The 18485-nt window shown below is 47.2% G+C and overlaps 1 protein-coding gene across 1 annotated transcript in view; it reads right to left on the bottom strand.

Moving 5' to 3' along the window:
* Nucleotides 1-9734: 9734 nt before the first annotated feature.
* The window catches only part of LOC126536631 (uncharacterized), a 101820-nt gene continuing 93069 nt past the window's right edge, over nt 9735-18485 (bottom strand). Inside the window, exons 18-21 of the mRNA XM_072287593.1 lie at nt 14827-14944; nt 12434-12648; nt 11751-11886; nt 9735-10276 (exon numbers count right to left, since the gene is read on the bottom strand). Coding sequence (XP_072143694.1) covers nt 9843-10276; nt 11751-11886; nt 12434-12648; nt 14827-14944 — 903 coding nt within the window. The 3' untranslated portion in view covers nt 9735-9842. The remainder of the gene's footprint in view (nt 10277-11750; nt 11887-12433; nt 12649-14826; nt 14945-18485) is intronic.

The following is an 18485-nucleotide window of genomic DNA, read 5'->3' as shown; positions in this document are numbered from 1 at the left end:
AATTGTATTAACTATCTAACTCGAGACGTACTATCATAATTATCAAAGTGTCAATGAGGCATTTTTAGGCACAGCCAAGGGACATCTAACTGCGGTATTTTCAGCGACGTACTAATTGCGTACTAATTTTTTCCGACTGATAAATAAACCCTGCGAAATATGGCCAATACCAATTGACTGCGCTTAAACCTGCATCATAAAGCAGCATCATCGAAACAGGCTCCTTCTGAGTAAGCCAGAACGAAATAAAAGAAATAAAGAGAAAAAATCACCGCCCAAGCACTCCGTACAGATGGTTAACCAGCGAAGCTGAAACGTGCGGCCCCGGTGTTTGTCAATGGGTTAATCCCGACAGGTCGTTAAACGACTGCTTGGTATGCTGCCGGATCCTCGGTACGCAGTTGCTGCTTGCGCTTGGCTGCACGAGCCTGTTCTTGTACCCGGGCAGCAGTATCGAGACCGTGAGAGCTCATTCCAGGTTACGCTCGCGGCGTTGCTGATCGAAAGCTGCCTGCTCCTTAGGAGCACGTGTGACTCGTGGCCTACCCATTTCGGAGCCGGAAAGAAACTGCTGCGCGCCCGCTTGGCTGCGACGAAGAGCAACGATGTCACTACTGGCGCAGCCAATCCGCGCCTCTCTTTCGCTTTTTTTTTGTGCATTGCATGGGGTTGCGCCGGAGGGGTTTTCGGCGTACAGGCGACAGACGGAAGGACGAATCGGCTAGCCATATGCAGCTTCGCTGTAAACCATATTGATCGAGCTAGTGCCTTATCTGCCGCGCCTCCGCCGAAGTAACGTCTCGTTTGGTGTTAGTTGGAAACAAGCTGTGATAGCTTTGTCTTAGCGTAGATGAAGTGCACGGATGGTTCTTTTTTTGCCACAATACCTATCACCACAAAAGCGAATGAAAACGTCAGTGCAAATGCTTAAAGGCGCGTGTTGTTTCGTCGCAGTGGTCATGTCTTTCTCTAATGAGCAGAAGGTAAAAATGAACCTTGCCTTGGGAGCTGCAAATGACAAAAAAGAAAAGAAATAACAGAGGAAGGCCGCAAATATATATCAGTCATGGAAGTGTGGTGGTAGACTGAACGCACCGACTATCATCAGAAATTATGAAAACCTGAGATAAACCGGCAGCTTCAAAAAATAGCGGCGTAGGACTCCATCTTTGAGTCCTAGCTTACGTACGGATGCTCTAGCATTTGTGGCCTCAAACTTTCACGCTAGCGTGCGGGACGTGGCCACCCAGGTACCAATTTCCAAGTCATCAGTTTGGAGCATTCTAAATGACGGCCTTTCACCCGTACCACCTTAATTAGCACCAATGCTTAGAAGAGAGAAGTAGAATCGTCTAGATTTCTCGAATTGGGTCCTCACTAACGCCGATGGGTCACCGGACTTTTTGAGCAACATCATGTGCACAGATGAAGACAATTTTTGCAGAAACGGCCAGGTAAATTTGCATAATGCACACTATTGGAGTGACTCTAATCCACACTGGGTAAAGCGCACTCGGCACCAGTACCAGTGGTCGTTCAATGTGTAGTTCGGAATTCACGCCGGTGCTATAATCGGTCCCATCTACTTCGATCACACACTGACTGGACAGCGTTACGTGGACTAAATACTTGAAAGAGTGGTGGATGAGTTTATCAGCGAAGTCCCGCTGTCACGTCTTCCACTTCTGCGGTATCAGCAAGATGGAGCACCAGCACATGTGCACAGCAGGAGCAGAGCATGAAACTGGCTGGATGCGTCTTTTCATGCGCAATAGATTGGACGGCACGGGCCTGTAAATCCGCCGGATAGGTCTCCTGACCTCTCTCCACTCGATTTCTTTCTTTGGGGATATGTGAAAGACCGTGCTTACATGATCGAGACGGACGTCAGGTTAGCTCAGGACAAGAATAACGCATGTCTGTCATAGAATTCGAGCGTCGGTCATCAAGAAAGCCACTGAAGATGTGGTAAAGCGGACTCAGTACTGAGTAGCTGCAGAAGGAGACCTATGGAACACGTACTATAGGCAGCAGCTGGTGTTCAACGGCGCTTAAAAATTCATAGATAGCAAGGGCACACTGAAAGCTCATGTATTTCTTGTTCTGTTTTTTTGTGCAGGCGTCCGGATTGCCAATTCGGCTCATTTAGAAGTGGTTATTTACTTTCTTGAACGCATCGGTTCTGCCTTTTCTCAACACGTGGGTCGCTTCCCGTTCAGTTTATTTCGCTTTTCTTTTTTTATGCCATAAACCTGCTGTTGAAGCGCGTATACATTCTAATGAAAACTAAAACCGTCACTTTAATTTGGCTTTGGCCCGAAGCAAGTTTCTGGCGCGAAATATAGCTGCGCGCTCACTCTGTCAGATGCGGTGCGAGCAAAGCCGGAATTTTGAAACATGCTATGCCTATTACATTGCTTTTCGCGTTTTTTTGCGTGGTCAGAGCGGCGCTTCGGCTGCGTTATCAAGGGGCTTTTGTTATCAATGTGATCAGTCGGCCTTAAGAGACGGATAATAAGTGTGACGTAGAAATGAGAAGAATAGTTGCGAAGCCGCGAAAACTGCTGTTGGTGCTCCTTCCGTACCATATCAAGGTGATGCGTTGTCTCTTCGGGTTTGCGACAGACGATGCAGTTGCTTTCAATCAGCTTAATTGAGGGCGCTGCTTTACGATGCGGGTGGGAGAGCAGCCACGCGGTATTTTCCATTTCGTGAGGTGTGTTTGCCAGTCGGAAAAAATTTCACTCAATTAGTACGTCTCTGAAAACACAGCAGTTAGATGTCATTTGGGGGTGCCTGGGGGTGCCTGCAAATGGCTCATTGACACTTGGATAATTAGGACAGTACTTCTCGAATTAGATAATTGCAATTGTCGAAATAAATTTCAGGAACGAAAGAATTACTGGCGGCTACTCCACTGTACTGGAAAAAATATGCACTAGGTTTTCTTCGAGTAACGCAACTGCTCTTTTTTTTATGTGTTGGTGTATGATAGTTGGGGAACCCTGTATAATTCACTCAGTAACCGAAATGAGGCCAAGCCAGATTCACTCGAAACCGGAATCAACAGCAGTCATGCGCAGGAACGCTTATACTCGGACTCGGAGGAAAAAAAAAAAGACAGAGAGATGCTGCAGTCTCGCCGGAAAGGCGAAACAGTATTATTGATACAGAAGTATACGAGAAATACACGATGGAAGATGACACCAGCGAGAGACGCTAGATTCTTGGTGGTGGGACAGGACTCAGGCTGTGAAATTGAACTGTCTCCTATACTACGAGGTCTTGTAAATAAATTGACCTATAAGGCCGCCACTTCAGTGAACAATTGTTTGAGGTCGCATGAAGTTTCTTCAAGTGCCATATATATATACATATATATATATATTGCGAGGCTTTTCTTTTGAGGAACCCGTACGGGTTTCCTTTGTAGCAATTGCTACGAATGATTGGATGTCTCACTTTTCCTTAATTATTTCTCTCTGCCTTGTGGGTTTCCGCATAACTATTACGTCATGAGTGAACTTAGTTTCCATCCTGCTCCTTATTTCCTTCCCTGTCGGTTGTATATCGGTGTTTTCATATCAAATAATAATTTACTCCAATATCGTCTACCGTCAGACCAAGACGAAATGATAAAAAAAAGAATACTGCATTATTCCAGAACATTACGAGATGAACAGAACACCACACATAAAGCTTAACAGAGAAGAAGCCGTCATACTACGCCGACTTGGGATGGGCAATTACCTCCATGGCACTCTACTACACGCGATATATCCCTCAACATTTACAAGAGTCTGCCATTTCTGCAATACACCAAGCACCCTTTACCACATGGTCAGGGAATGCAGAAAGAACCCGCGGACAACGCCTATTCAAGCACCAACAGAAGACCAGTGGGAGCTCCAGCTGACAAGCCCATGACCATGAGGACCAGCGGCGGCTGGTGAACAGGTACATGCTATCAGCACAGGGCCACGGCTACCTGAAATAGGGTCGCCGCCCACCCTCTGGCATCAACAGCTTGGTCTGCGAAATAAAGTTTATTCACTCACACTCAGTATGTGTAGTGCACGCACCGCGTATACAATGCAGTTTTTTTTTTCTGCATAAAGTTGTGATGCGATACTTTGTACGCGCCAACTCTCAGCGAAACCGCGTTGTACCAGGAAGAACAAATTGCGTAGTTACAAATAGCGTACGCGGGCCTACTACGGGCCCGATCCGAGACTGTATCACGACTTGTCCACTCGGTCCGAGCGTAGTGAGAAAGAAATGTTCTTTTTCTTCTTTTTATTTCTCTATAGCCCAATCCCGGACCGCGGGCCGGGCCCGGGTTTTCGGGTAAGCCTTAGTCCGTGCAGTGGTCTATGCGGTACTATGCAAGATCCTGTGTGAGACACTTGAGTGTACGTTTTCAAATCCATATTCTTGATTGAGAGAATGAACAAAGAACTCGCGTCATTTATTTAAATTACGCGATGAACACGTTTAAAAAGAACGTCTGTCATCACTAGCTACTTGATGTCGACCGTGACAAGACTCTAGCGTTCATGTCGAACTATCTGGCCACAACGAACGCAACGTTTACATTTGGCTTGTACGTCTTGAACGAAAAGTTCCATGGTGCCTCTCTTGGGTGTGCTGGGCGTCATGTATACCGAGGCGACCACGATGCCTTCGGGGTTCCGCACGAAGCACTAGGTGTTTCCTGGCAGAATGTCTGCGAAATCAACAGATTGAGTTGCGTTTAGAGATGGCGACGCCTGGGAATTCGAAGCACCTCCAGTCAGGCAATTCCATGCGTGTGGTTCTCCCACGTCGCCGGGAGGCATTGCACGGATCTCTCTGCTGACAGCAACATTCACAGCAGAGGCGTTGGGCTTTGTTGCCCCTAATTGTCGAATCGCTCTCCAACGTCTACGCTGAGCTTCGTTCCGGCGGGCCCGCACTGCTGGGTCTTGTAGGCGAAGACGATAAGCTTCTTGTTCACGTGCCCGGACCTCGGGGTGTTCGCGACGGCGACGACGAGCGGCGGTCTGTGCGGCTTTCTTTTCGGGTGTCTCGCGAGCTCGTCTTGCGCGGGCTGCAGCGGCACGTCTGGCTTTCCGTTCGGCTTCTTCAGCAGCGGTGAGCACCTTGCGAGGACCCATATTGCGCGATGCTGACCTTGGTACTCGGACACAGTCACTCTCACACACAGAACGCAGCACGAGCAACCACGTGAGCATGCCAGGTATTTAATGGCGGAGGTACCCGGCGTTTTTCTGTCGCGCAGTCCTCGCGGATGTCTCCAGGACACGCTGACCTCGCAAGGGACGTAGGGTGCCTCGATAGTAGCGCTCGCGAAAGCCTCGCTTGGCATCGAGGCGCCCTCTGGGGACGGGGGCTTCGACGCCACGGCATGCTCCACGAGAGTGCGTCGCCCCCTCCCGCCCCTCGTTCGGAGTGTCTCTACCACTTGATTTCCCTGTTTTTTGTAAAGCGAAGCAGTGGACTAAGGTGACCGTTTGGGCATGTTGGTAGGACATGAATGCAGCTCTTTGCGCACACGACTAGAACAAAGAAGAGGCTGAGACACACGAGCACATACATGCAACAGTGACTTCCAAGCAGTCGAGCCCGGATATAACGAACGTCTTCGTTGCATACAATAAGCTCACGGATTGAGAAGTTCGTTATAATTAAACTTGCTCTTAAATCTACAGATAACGGAACAGAACGAGACACAGAAGAGGCGTTTTATCCCCATATGACGCGCACTGCGCGCTTACACTGGCTGAACTCGTTTATTGTGGTTTGTTTCAGCAGTGTCAACCCGATAACGGCTCTCTCCAAGTTTGACAGTCTGTGGACGCGGTTGTATGTCGCGCCTCTTCCATGTAGAATATTCCTGAGCGAAGCTACGCAGCTTAAGAAGTCGAGGTCGAAACCACTGGAGGGTGCAGCTATAGGCTCACTGGTTGCTTGGTCATCCTCATCACTGGAAGCCTCTGTCCGGAAGTTGTAGCTGCTCCCTTCATTAGAGATGTTCTCTGCGAAATCTACGTTGTCGCTAGCGGTAACAGTGATCCCATGTCCGCAAGTAATCGGTATGCAGGGTTTTCATTGCCGGCCTGTTCACAAGGCTGAGCTGACGTACCGTGCTTTTTCTTCGTAGACATCCACTGAACAGAAGGTTACCTGAGATGCCTCGTGAGGTGCCTTCAGCATTTTAGTTACGCCTAGAAGTGAGAGCCCGATAGACAGATACACCAATTTGTCGGGCTTGACTTCGACAATTAATCCCCATTTATTGCACATATCGTCATTCTTTGCACCATCGGCGCGCACTTGAAGGATTGCTTCTTTAGTGCCGGTGCCAATAACTTTTCGCCTCTTTGACGTCGATGCTCTTTCTGATATTGCCATTTACACAAAAAAAAAAGAAAAAAAGGGAAAAACGAAAAGAGAAAGCGGGTAAAGGAAAAAAAAATTCATCAGCCCTTCCAATCTGTGAAGGACGAGCAGCGCAGCTGCGGTGTGCTTTACCTCAATCGACGCATCTATGTATACATAGGTATTATTATTACTATTATTGTGATTGAAGGACACACAACGAATATATCTTTTCACTTTGCAGTGATTTATTATTATTCTTTTATGAAGTAGTGACGTGTGCAAGTACCGCCGCATGGTAGACGGGAATTCAACAATATTTACAAATTCACTGTGAACTACGTGATGATGAAAAGTAAATGAAACTCGGCGGAATGTTAGAGTCGTCTTAATTTGTTATTTAATTTGTTTCGAGATAGTTTCTATAAAGCAAGAGTTACAGACGTTTTCTGTAACCATACTCCCCCCGTAGACGGCGATATATTGACAGCGGACGGGAATTCTCTAACGTTTACAACTTCACTGTGAAGTAACTGATAACGACAAGTAAGTGAAACTCGGCGTAATGATAGAGTCGTCTTAGCGGCCAATTTCAGCATGATTTTTTCCAAGATACCTACATTAGACTGAGGGCTACAGGGCATTTACGAGAAACTGGAGGCGAAAATTCTTTTTTGTGTTGACGCTACGCGTACATAGACGGACAGACATTCACCATGCACCGCCGGAGGGTAGCACAGGTTCTGTATGTAAAACGCAAGCGCTGCACCACTGGCTATAACGACAACGTAAAACTGAGTTCGAAACCGGCTCCGCGGTTAGAGAGAAAAAAAAAGGACAGATTTCAGCGATTCCTTCGGCGCTGGACTGATTTACTTCGACAACATTCTCCTATACAGCAAAGACAGTGTTGATAGTATGCAAGCACGAAAGAAAGCGCCCACGCGCACGCACAAAAAACACGCAAACACACACACACACGAACACACACGAACACACACACGAACACACACGAACACACACGAACACACACACACACACACACACACACACACACACACACACACACACACACACACACACACACACACACGCACAAACTTCTTTCATAGTTTCAGTATTGAGTAGGGAGTATTTGGGTAAATGTCTTCGGCCAACACTGAGCGACAGACAGCAAGCGCCATTTGTTGGATTAGAGCAGGAACACAGGCCGAGGGAGAAGTTTGGCACGCGACAACACACCTTCTTTTGGGAGCACGCGTCAGTGGAAACACCGATGCAGGAATTCAGGCTGCAGTGGTATCACACGTGTCGTGTAAAACAAGTTCAGTGTACACCTTTGGTTTACATATGACGAGAGCTGTTTGTGCAAGTTCCGAACGAAGCCCTAAGTGAGTTGTGGGGAAGCCTACTTGCAGGGTTCTGCCTGGCATAGCCGTTCCAAATCGCAGGAAAAAGGTTGCGCAAAATATTTTTTTCTTTTCGTTGTTTCTCGGCGTATTTTGCACATTTAGGGGGAAAACAAACATTTTTTAGGGCATTTACATATCTCGTCCCTAACGGGTTAACCGCTGTAGTAACAATAACTTGTGCAGTTTAGCCCAGAGCTGACGGCGGTACCCTGCATATATATCAGCGTCCTCTATACACTGGCTGCGGACGATACGCGTTCGGGGAATCTCACTGAACACAGTTTATGATGCACTGCCGACGGGGTTCTTCAATCAAAACCATGATCAAAGCAGACGAAGACGGACACAGGCACCTCCGCTTTTTTTTATTCTCACGGTCAGTGTTGCTATTTCTCTCTCGCTTTCTTCCTCTTAGCTGTGGAGACTGGCGAGCGCGTTCTTGATCCCCTCACGTGGGAAATTATCGGGTGTAGCGCGCCCGAGCTCTATCTTTGAAGTCTGCTAAAGTGGCGGACGAAACAATGGCGAAGGATCGCTCCAGAGAGCGCAAAAGTGAAACACGTGCATCGCGCCATACCTTGTTGGGAGAAGCCGCTGACCACACACGGCGAGGCACCTGCGCTTCGAAAGGAGCGAAACGTCATGCGATCTGCTCTGAGCAGCTGGCGCAGCTATACTTACGAGGGTAGTTCCGAGCATTATTGGCCCGTCCCGCGTGCAACTATTGAGGACATCGTGATGAGAGTGCGTGGGGTTGCTATAAGAGACGCGCCGGAGCTGGGACGGAGGACACTCCAGCTGTGCGACCCGAGCCAGTTGGTGTGTCGGGATGAAACGCTTCACTTTTAAGGAGCGCTCATCCTGCGAATCTTGGCCCCAGATATTTTCTGGGATCGTCTTGATTCGCAAATATTCAGTGTACTATGTTTCTGTTACTAAATTAGTCTCAATGGTCGGGTGAACTTGCCGAAAGAGACCGAAATGTTCGTTCATCTCGCAATTTGATTTTTACCCTATTTTTTTCCGGACGAGCTAACAAAACGATGATTTAATTATCATCCAATTTTCTGCTTTTCACCGAATCTGCCTTTGTTTATTGAAGGGCTCTCGAGCGATCACGGCCATACGTCAGCTGTATGGTGGCGGCTGCGTTAGGAATAGAAAATTTATCTGACTTAAAATATCTGAATTTAAAGATCGGGTCAGTATCTGACGCATACTGGCCCGACCTTTAGGTTGCTGGCCAAAACGGAGTTTAATATAAGCAGCACACACCGTACAGTTCGTGTACACGACTTTGTTCTGCTGTTGGTAGGCGTTGACGGGGAAGCGTAAGGATGCGAAAAGGGTTGCTGTCTTGTCATTTGGTACCCGCAAGAGCTCTTGTCGCTGCCACGCTGATTTCAGAGATACGGAAATTATTGTTTAGTGCAAGGATCATTGCAGATTTGTGCGACACAATAGATGTACCATAGAAAGTGACTATCGACACGTGTGTTAGTAAGAAATGCTACAACTTTATTTGAATTGGTGTGTTTACATTGTCCTTTGCATATATTTTGATTTCTTTTTTCTCCAATAAGCAATGCTTCTTTCGTTACTTCTTGAGGCCACCCAGATCGATACATTAGCTTTGGAAGAGCTCATGGGTGTAAGGTAGGTAACCTCACGTAGGTAAATAACCTCGAATGTTCTACAAGAAGCGCAAAATTGGAAGTCCGGTTATATATGCAAGACTTTGTTTGTGTAACATTCTTCCATAAAGAGATTCACTGTTTCTCTACATACATATATAACTTCGTAGATTTCAACTATGCACCTATCTGGGACCATTGCCCCGTTTCTTTTGTACGTTGCGTTTTGTTATTTGATATTTTGTTTACGAAGTAATATTGTTCGAATGTTTTGTGTACTATATACAAGCACCAGAATTACCACGTATGCATTGAAGAATCTCATTTATTTGACGGAATGTCTATCTTCTGATTAGCTTCGACTGCAAATACCGGCATGTCCGTAAAGAGCTGCGCTGTACACGACCAGTTTCGGTCAGTCTTCTCCGTCGTTTTCTCTCATCCACAGCCGCGTGATGAAGGAAATAATCTTAGCCAGGCAGTCGTCGTCCAGGTCTCTTATTTCCACAACGCTGTCCTGCGGTTTTTCCAGCAGTACCTTTTCGTCGCTCATCACGTATACGTTCGGAACACTGACTTCACACTTCACTTTGATGTCTTCGTTTCGATCGAAGAGATCTTCGGTCACCACAAACTGAAGCCTCCTGGACACCGTTTCGAAACCGTCGTCGTGCTTAACGGTTGTGAGATCACTTTGACTCTTGGAGTCCGTCACCAAAGCGCCGTTGACAAACCATCGAAGGACCGGCGCCGGTTTGGATTTTCCTGACGTGCAGTTCAGGCTGACCGTTTCGGCGGCTCTGTATCGCCTTCTGGCGCCCTCGATGCGTGGTCCGTGTCTTGGGAGGGCTGCAACAAGTCAAACACAAATTGTGAGGACCAAGCGTCACGGAAAGGCTGTTCTGGTATCAAAAGGAGCAATATTGTCTAGCGCAAACTTCTGACAAAAGATCCGAGGAATCCTATGCACTTATGAGTTGTGAATGCGAAAGCAATAATGCCCAATTGAACGCCGCTGAGCCGTCCTTCGAGTTTTGCGCGGCGAGTAATGTACCATAGCGGTATGTGCTGCTGCCCGAGCCAGCAAGCAGCAGCAGCAGCCTGCGGGGCTGGCTCGGGCGCCGGCTTCCGAGAGCGAGGGTGACGTTGCGTCGCGACGATGCCCTCTCCCCTCACGCAACACCTGGCGCGCTGTCGCGGCCGCAGATGTTCTCTTTCGCTCGCTCTGCTCCGTCGACGCGCGCTCGTGACGTGGCGTCGAAGCCAGTGAGGCTTTAGGCGCCATTTCGCTGCTATACAGAATACAGACGCCGGCCTTTTCGCTCAATGGGGCCAATTGACGCTTTCGCACCAGTAACCATAATAATTGTCATCACCAGGCCCCAACGGAAATTTTGCTTATGCGCTGGAAGTTGTGATGCGCTTTCTAGGGAGTGTTCCATCGCAGCAAATATTCAAATTACTTAATTATTAGAAGATATAGCAGTAATAGAAATGTCGCGTCACTACGCTGCCTACGTAGACACCCTGTCCCTTTGCCTCGATTCAGCGACATTAATTTCCCCCATTCTCTCTTACTGGAGCCGAGGGTCTGCGTCACGTTTGTGTCACGAGCCCCGTCTCCTCTTTTCCTCTCTCGTCTTTCCTTACTTTGCTGCGCGGCGCACTTCCAGTGGCAGTTTTGAGCGTTCCGCGTTTGATGGTTTGCCGTTGTCACGTGTAAACTTCTCGTGAACGAGCGCCAAAAGTGGGAACCCTTCTGGCGCTCGGGCTCTGCTTTAAATTTACGGTTTTCGCGGAAAGAAATTCACCCATATATACTGGGAAACACCCTCGGTCTCCTCCGCTCCCTCATGTAGGTCGACGTGCTTGAATTGTCCCCTAGAAAGCTGAAATGTCGTCGAGAAAGCTCATTACAATGGCAGCTTCAGCGATCACCTACTCCTGTTCTGAAACAAAAATAGCACATTTCGTTTGTCTTCTCATCAGGGTTAGTTAAGGGCGCGCAACGAAATATGACAAGTTGTGAATAATTTAAAGCGTTTTACTTCACCATATTCCGTGATTAATTTGCATAGGGCCCGAAATGCCGTGCAACTGCAGGAAATTGCACGATTTCTTTTCACACCTCACAATTAGTTTTCTTTTTTATTTCGTTTATTTCCCGCTTCATTCGTACGGATGCGATTTAGAATTATCTCCTCTTGCCACAGCTATACTGTTCTTGAGATGTGTGTGTGTGCGTGTTTACGTCTAATTCACAGGGAATGTAGGTCGTAAACGCTGTCGTGGTTACAGATTAAGTAAGCATTGAATGACTTACCTATGACGTTTATTTGTTTGACTCCGATGACTGTTTGAAACGAAGGTGACTCTGCTGATATCTCGCAATTGTAGAGCCCCGAACTTTGAAGAGTCAGGTTATGCAGGTAGACCGCCGCGCCGATAGACTCCGAGTTCTGCGATGATGTAGGCGGTGAAAAGAAGCGTATTGGTCTTGGCGTAAGTCTCAGGATGCTTGACAAATGGGCATGCCTCGAGCACTGAGCGGCTTCAATGTCGCACATGCTCCGCGTGGTATAATGTAACTAATACTTAATGTAGTGATAATTTGGTAATGAGCTTGTTGCAGTTGTTATTTGCCCTATATACACATGTCAGCACCTTCAAACCGCCTCAATTTATTTTCGTAGTGTGAAGGAATAATAGCTGGTTTAGAGGGCTCACTTAATATGAAATGTTAATATAACTCATAAGGCACGAATTTAGATTATAGCGAAAAAGGATTAGTTAGATACCCTTCGAGTCGTGTTCGACTCCTGATGACTGCATGGGCCAATGATTTCCGATGAGGCATTCTAAACTGCGAGTTCCTGAGGTTAAGATATCTAGCCCTAGCCTTTCACTATTACATAAATTCATTTTATGCTTGTAGTCTCCCGTTTCCAAAACTTTAACTTACAATAATTTACTTTCCTTCGGGGAAAAAAAATGAATGATTCTTACGTTCACAGTGACACCCTGCACGGGGAAGGTCGTGACTCCGACGCCAGGCCTGTATCGGTAGAACTCGTGCCCGTCCTTGAACCACTTAGCGGCGTACAGGGAGTCGGACTCGAGGTCGTACTGGCAATCTAGCTTGGCGACGCCACCGTACAGCACAGTCGGCGGCGCCTTCACCTTCAGCAGCCGCAGCGCCGATGAGCATTGAAGCATCAATCCTGCGTGGACAGCGGTCGGCGCGTACGGCTAGCAACAGCGCTCACCTTGGTTGCAAAGAAAAAAAAATTGCAGCTTCGCCCTAGAGGCGAAGCATTCATAGTGATAGTGAGTTTCGTAGTTTTATCGGCCGTATAAATTGCAGTAAACGTTTGCTTACTAATTAAATTAACAAGTATGGCGTCACGCGCGCGCAGGCAAACATGAACAGATCTCACTGTATGACCGCAAACACTAGGTGTCATAACACTGGCGTGTTAAGAGGAAGCTTTAGCTCGGGTGCTCCTATCTAAATACATGTAAAAGAAGAATTCGCTTTTCTCGGCTACCACTGCACCAAGTTTGACGAGGTTTGTTGCATTTAAAAGAAAAAGTTAAAATCTGGTGTCCGTTGGTTTCGAATATTTGAATTAGGCAGTTAATATTTTATTAAAAATTGTCGAAAATTTAAACTTTTCAGAAAACGAAACTATCAAGTTTACAACTCTGTAACTCAGCAGCGAAAAACGATAATACAATTCTGTGAAATGCATCTAATAGTACATCCAAAGCGGACAAAATTGATATGTTACACATAAATCTCAAAAAAATTAATAACATGGAAATATAACTTTTGCAAAGCCCTTGTAAAAAATGTAACAAAATCACGTAAAATGTAAAATGACGTATCAAATTTGTCCGCTTTCAATGATCTAATGTATGCCATTCCCATAACCGCGATATCTGTTCTTGATGCAGAGCTATGAATTTATAAATTTCGTGCTTCTATATTTTTTCAAACTTCCGAATTTTGGAAAATTTTTGTAATGGAATTCAGGCCCTAAATAGAAATTCCGCTTCCATCAGTCACTTGAATTTCACTTTCTCTCTCAAATGCAACACACTTCATTAAAATCGGTCCAGGGGTTATATCAGAAAAAACGTTTTTACGTTTTCCATGTATTTGAATAGGCCGCGTCGGAGTTGGGCCCGAGCTAAAGCTTCCTCTTAAAGAGCGAAAACAGGGGAGCGAGTGCTTCGTACTATGCCTCTCTTCAACGCGTCCCCGAAACTTGAGATTTTGAGACATCCGGCGCTAGGGTCCCGGGAAGACAGTGTACATGAAGCCACCAGCCATGTCAGTTCACCCAGCGCTTGCAGCCGCCGGAGATTACCTCGAAGGTAGGGCGTGCGGACCGCGTATGCGCTCAACAGCGCGGTCAGCCATGTGCAACCGCGACCGGGTTGGAGGAGACGCTCACCTGCCCCTATAGCGTGCGCTAGATCATGTTACTGCGCGCTTATATCGAGCGCGCGGATGGACGGCGTGCATCAAGCCACCATCCTTTCAGGCTCACCCTCGCACACTTTCCCTCGCACCTACAGCGGGGCGTCATATGATCTTATCGCACTTGGACTTTACGGAACAATACGGCTACGGCAACATAGCGCAGCAATAAGAAACAGCTGGGGTGGTATAAGTATGGCACGGTTAGTAGTAGGAGCTCGACCCTCGACTGATTCAGCGCTCGTGTTACGTCTCTCTCCTTTGTCCGCGTTTGATGTGTGCGCTTTAAGTAACAATGCAGATGTACTGACACACCCAGCTAGCTATCGTACTACAGTTCGACTGATAGAGCAGCGCTCACGCGGGTTTCGGGATCTGGAATCGCCGCCCGAAACAGCGGTATAGCTAACACGACGACAGCGGCAGTTCTACGACGACGATGACTGCACGAAGACGACGGCAACGACTACCACGGAACGATGACGGTGAAGCGAGGACGGCTCGACGGCGGCACGACGGCCTCGCACGTCACAGAGCTGAGATTGAATTCTTAGTTTGTCTGCCTCTATTTTGCCGTTTTTTTGCGTTGTTTTCGTTTGAAATATCATGTACTAGTTTACCTAGCCCGACTGCAAACCCTCCTGGCTGAAAACAAATACGGGTCTTCCTTTCCGTCGACTTATTCTGCAAAAAAAAAAAAAAAAAAACAAAAAAAACAAGAAAAAAAAACGTGATGATGACAGTTGCGACTGACGCTGCGAGAACTGGTTAACATACTCCTGATAATTATAGCTATAAAGGGCCCATTCTGGGGTGTTCGCTAGTTTCAAACTGCAGCAGATTCGGAGACGCGGTCAGATCACAACATGGGTGCACGATACGGGTGGAAGGAAACTTACGATGTGGTACGTACCTGCGACAATGAGGACTTGCAGGACCGGGTGCGCGCTGGCGAAGCGGACGAGACGCGAGCCTTCCGTCGACGTCATGGGGCCGTGTTCTGTGCGCCGCTCTGGATTCGTCGAGCCACCCTACGCCCCTTTTTCCAGCCATACGGAGCGCTGAGTGCGGCCGCATATAAAACGCAGGCGCGTTGCGAGATCTGTGATGACGACACGAGACACACCCCCAACGGCAGTGAAACCCGATGCGACTACGCGTGGTGTAAAATGGTGCCCGCTGACAGCCCAAGTAAGTATATTTAATGGCAACTGGGGGCGTGTCTTGTGTCACGAGGCTTTCGCTATAGGGATTGGGTGCGGGTAGTGTAGGGGTAGGTGACGCAGTATGCGTTACTTGCACTGAAGTATGATGCAAGAAACTCGGCGAGTTCTTATTTGCGGAAGTTTGCACTTGTTTGTGAGGCAGTTGTGCTCTTGGTTTCAAAATTTCCGTGAACATTAATCTTCTCATTGCGGAAGAGTCACGCGCTAGGAACGTGAAGGAAGCTTGCTTAACTGAAGGGGCGCTTTTCTGTTCTAATACTCAACTTAACTATGTAGTGACTTACACCATCCTCTCTTCTATTTCTCTCTCTCTACACCGTCCAAAGCCGTCGCCTTCTTTTTTATGTGACAATGAATGTAGAAAGTTGTGGAAAGTAGGCGTCGATTGTTAATCGAATATAACGACGTTATGCGCACCAGTAATCCAGTTAGTGTGACTTCAGACGTCGTCGACGTCGACGATGATGATAATGAATTAATGATTATAGTTCATCGGCTTTGAAACAGATAATATAGGAGGTCACCAAGCTCGTTTATTTTACCTTTCTGGTGTATGTTAACATCTGTAGTAGTGGTGAGCCAGTATTCGAAATTTTAAGTATGACATGAATAGTCTCTGCTATTCGATTCGTGTTCGGCTCGATAATTCGCTGTTCGAAGTAGTCCAATATTCGTTTCTTTCGAATATACAGGGGATGAAAACACTTAATGGAAGTGTCAGAGGAGAGAAAGAGAGCTTGATGGAAGTGAGGGCTGTTGCAGGTGGCTGTACTGCAGGATAGCTGCCGTTGAGGCGCAAGGGCACCAGTTCGCAAGCGAATGCGCGGAGCCGATAACTTTTGTTCAATAGTTCCCAGTCATTCAATAAAAATGGCTTGCATTTATGTAACGCACGTGTGTATCTGTATCGATTTATTATTTGGCCAGTCTCACCATGCTTGCATCCTTTGGAACAATTGGACGGTGCTGCAGTATCGCGCTTCTCTCTTTCCACAAGAATGTGCGTGAATTTCGCAACATGCTGTTCCCTTGTTTCGTTACTGTCATTATCATGGCGCACCAGATAACTTAAAGCAGTTTTTTCATTCACAAGCCTCTGAATTGACCGGAAGTCCAGTTGCGGATTGTATTACATGCTTGTGTAAATGTGTATAAGCTTGTCATTTTTTTTCTTCTTTCTTTTTTTTACCAAACTTACTCCGCGCGAACTTCATATGTCACGTTAGTTCAGAAATTAGAAAATATTTGACACTGGGTTCGATAATCGGTGGTAGTTTGTCTCGTATGTTCGTATTAGATTCATAAATTTAACTATTTGAACGGCCTTAGTTCTTAAAAACATTTTTTTACAATAGGCTACGTGCCCATGAACTTTTGACAAAACTAGAAGCGCAGCACAACAGTGTCCTAACTCCTGCATCCGCGTATATAAAAGGACACATTGAGATACGTGCGAAAACAGGAAAGGCAAGTAGCTCTGCTGCCTTAGCATTAGAAATATTGAGTGCAGTTTAGTCATATGAAACATGTATATGCGCCGTACGCGACTTCATTTACCGTCGAAGTCATAGAGTTTCGTACGCTTTTATACTCTCTCTGTTCAATGAACTGAACGCCCAATCGCGCTGGATGGGTAGACACTGGTCTCAAAGTATCGACGCGAGACCACTTTCAGATGACATTAATTTGGGCTCTTAGTTCCACCCCAGGTAAATAGCGCTGACAAAACGAGCTAGGCGGCGCAATTTTTACGCGACACCAGGGGCGGCTTGCACCAACATTTAATAACGAAAATAACAATGAATTTAGGAACGCGTACTTGTGCGGACCATTTTTATATATATTGTTGTCTATGGACGATTCAGGAACGCGTTCTTAAATTCGTTATTATTTTTCTTATTAAATATTCGTGCAAGCCGCCCGAGACTGGATTCGGGGTTTCAAAAAGTCGCAATGTTGGACACCAACTTCCCGCAAAATTTATTTGTCTTCCACCGCGCTTTTGGTTTTATTTCTTCTAACAGGGATGGATACTTCGTGAACTGGAACACGCGCTAGTGCAAGCCGATCTTGTTCGCGTATGTCTGAATAAACGCTGTGCCTGACGTTATGGCACAATCACGTGATCACTGATAATGGGCGGGTGATGTGCGTTCCGCTTATGCGCGATGGCGTAGATCGTTTGCTTCAAGGTCAAGAGGTGGGTGGCTTTCATTTTCGTTTCGCTATTCCGGTTGCATGCTGTTCCGCCAAGAGCCAGCACGCTTGTGGCGCCCTTGTAGTACATTAAACGGCGCCTGCGTCTGGATCCTGTCTGCGGCGCAGTGGTACGACGCGCGCTGCGTGGAGCCTGAAGGCGTTTGAATCCAGCTCGCGAAGCACGCGGCGTTCACGCGCTCCGCACGAAGGGGCCTCGTGCGAGGCGGTCGCATATATGGAGCCGTTATAGGACTGCTGAGCCGTACGTTGCACCCCGTGCACGGCGAGGGAAGGACACGAAAGAATAGTTGTCGCAGGCGTGAGCCTCGACTTACCGCATCAACGCGTTATTAAGCACCCCTCTTGAGTGCTGTCGCAGCAAAGAGCGAAGCCTGTGGGTTCTTGTAGGGCTGGGTCGGGCTTCCCCTTCATTCGTGGTTTAATTTGTTTCTGTGCTTGATGTGAGTTAAACGATAAGAGGGACAGGATGAATTCCTTTGTTATTGATTTTTGACAAGGGTAAGAAACACCGGAAGAGTAGCTTCTGTTCGGCAGCTGACATACCAGCAACGCCAGGCGTTCAAATTAATATGAATGAATAATATCTTTTAGTTGGAGAAGGGGTGGCTCTATGGCCTGGATGGGGTATCGGAGTTGGACGGGGTTATTGAGGTAGTTGCGCTAAGAGTGCTGAGGTCTAGTCAGGTCAATCCACTGAGGTTGGTCTCTATGGCAAATTCCCATACTAACAACAGACGACATTTCTGCGATTCCAGAGGGAGATTAGGCAGTAGAGAGACGTACTCCTCGTACTTGGTGTCACCATATGCTCCGGTAAGTTCATCTCTAGTATATCGTGTGTGGCGGAACAGCCTCAAAACAGGTGCGTAATATTTGGTTTGAGTATTTTTGCGCGACATAGCGGCCACGATAGGCTGGGCTCCTCAGGTGTGTCTGTGTCTTCTTCGGCGTTGACAGATGTGTTCCGTCTGCTGTAAGCCCGCCATCGCTCCATGAAGTTGGGATTCAGTGCGAAACCCGACCTGGCTTTGTGAAACAGAACCTGGCAGGCACCGGGAAGGTCTTCTGGCAGGGGAGATTCGGTAGTAATGATTGTCTCCTGGAGCCTTTTTCTTGTTCTGGATTC

This window comes from Dermacentor andersoni, chromosome 4, assembly GCF_023375885.2.
Source record: "Dermacentor andersoni chromosome 4, qqDerAnde1_hic_scaffold, whole genome shotgun sequence".
NCBI lineage: Eukaryota > Metazoa > Arthropoda > Arachnida > Ixodida > Ixodidae > Dermacentor > Dermacentor andersoni.
Note: the sequence above shows the minus strand (reverse complement) of the source record. Positions and strands in the feature narration are given on the sequence as shown.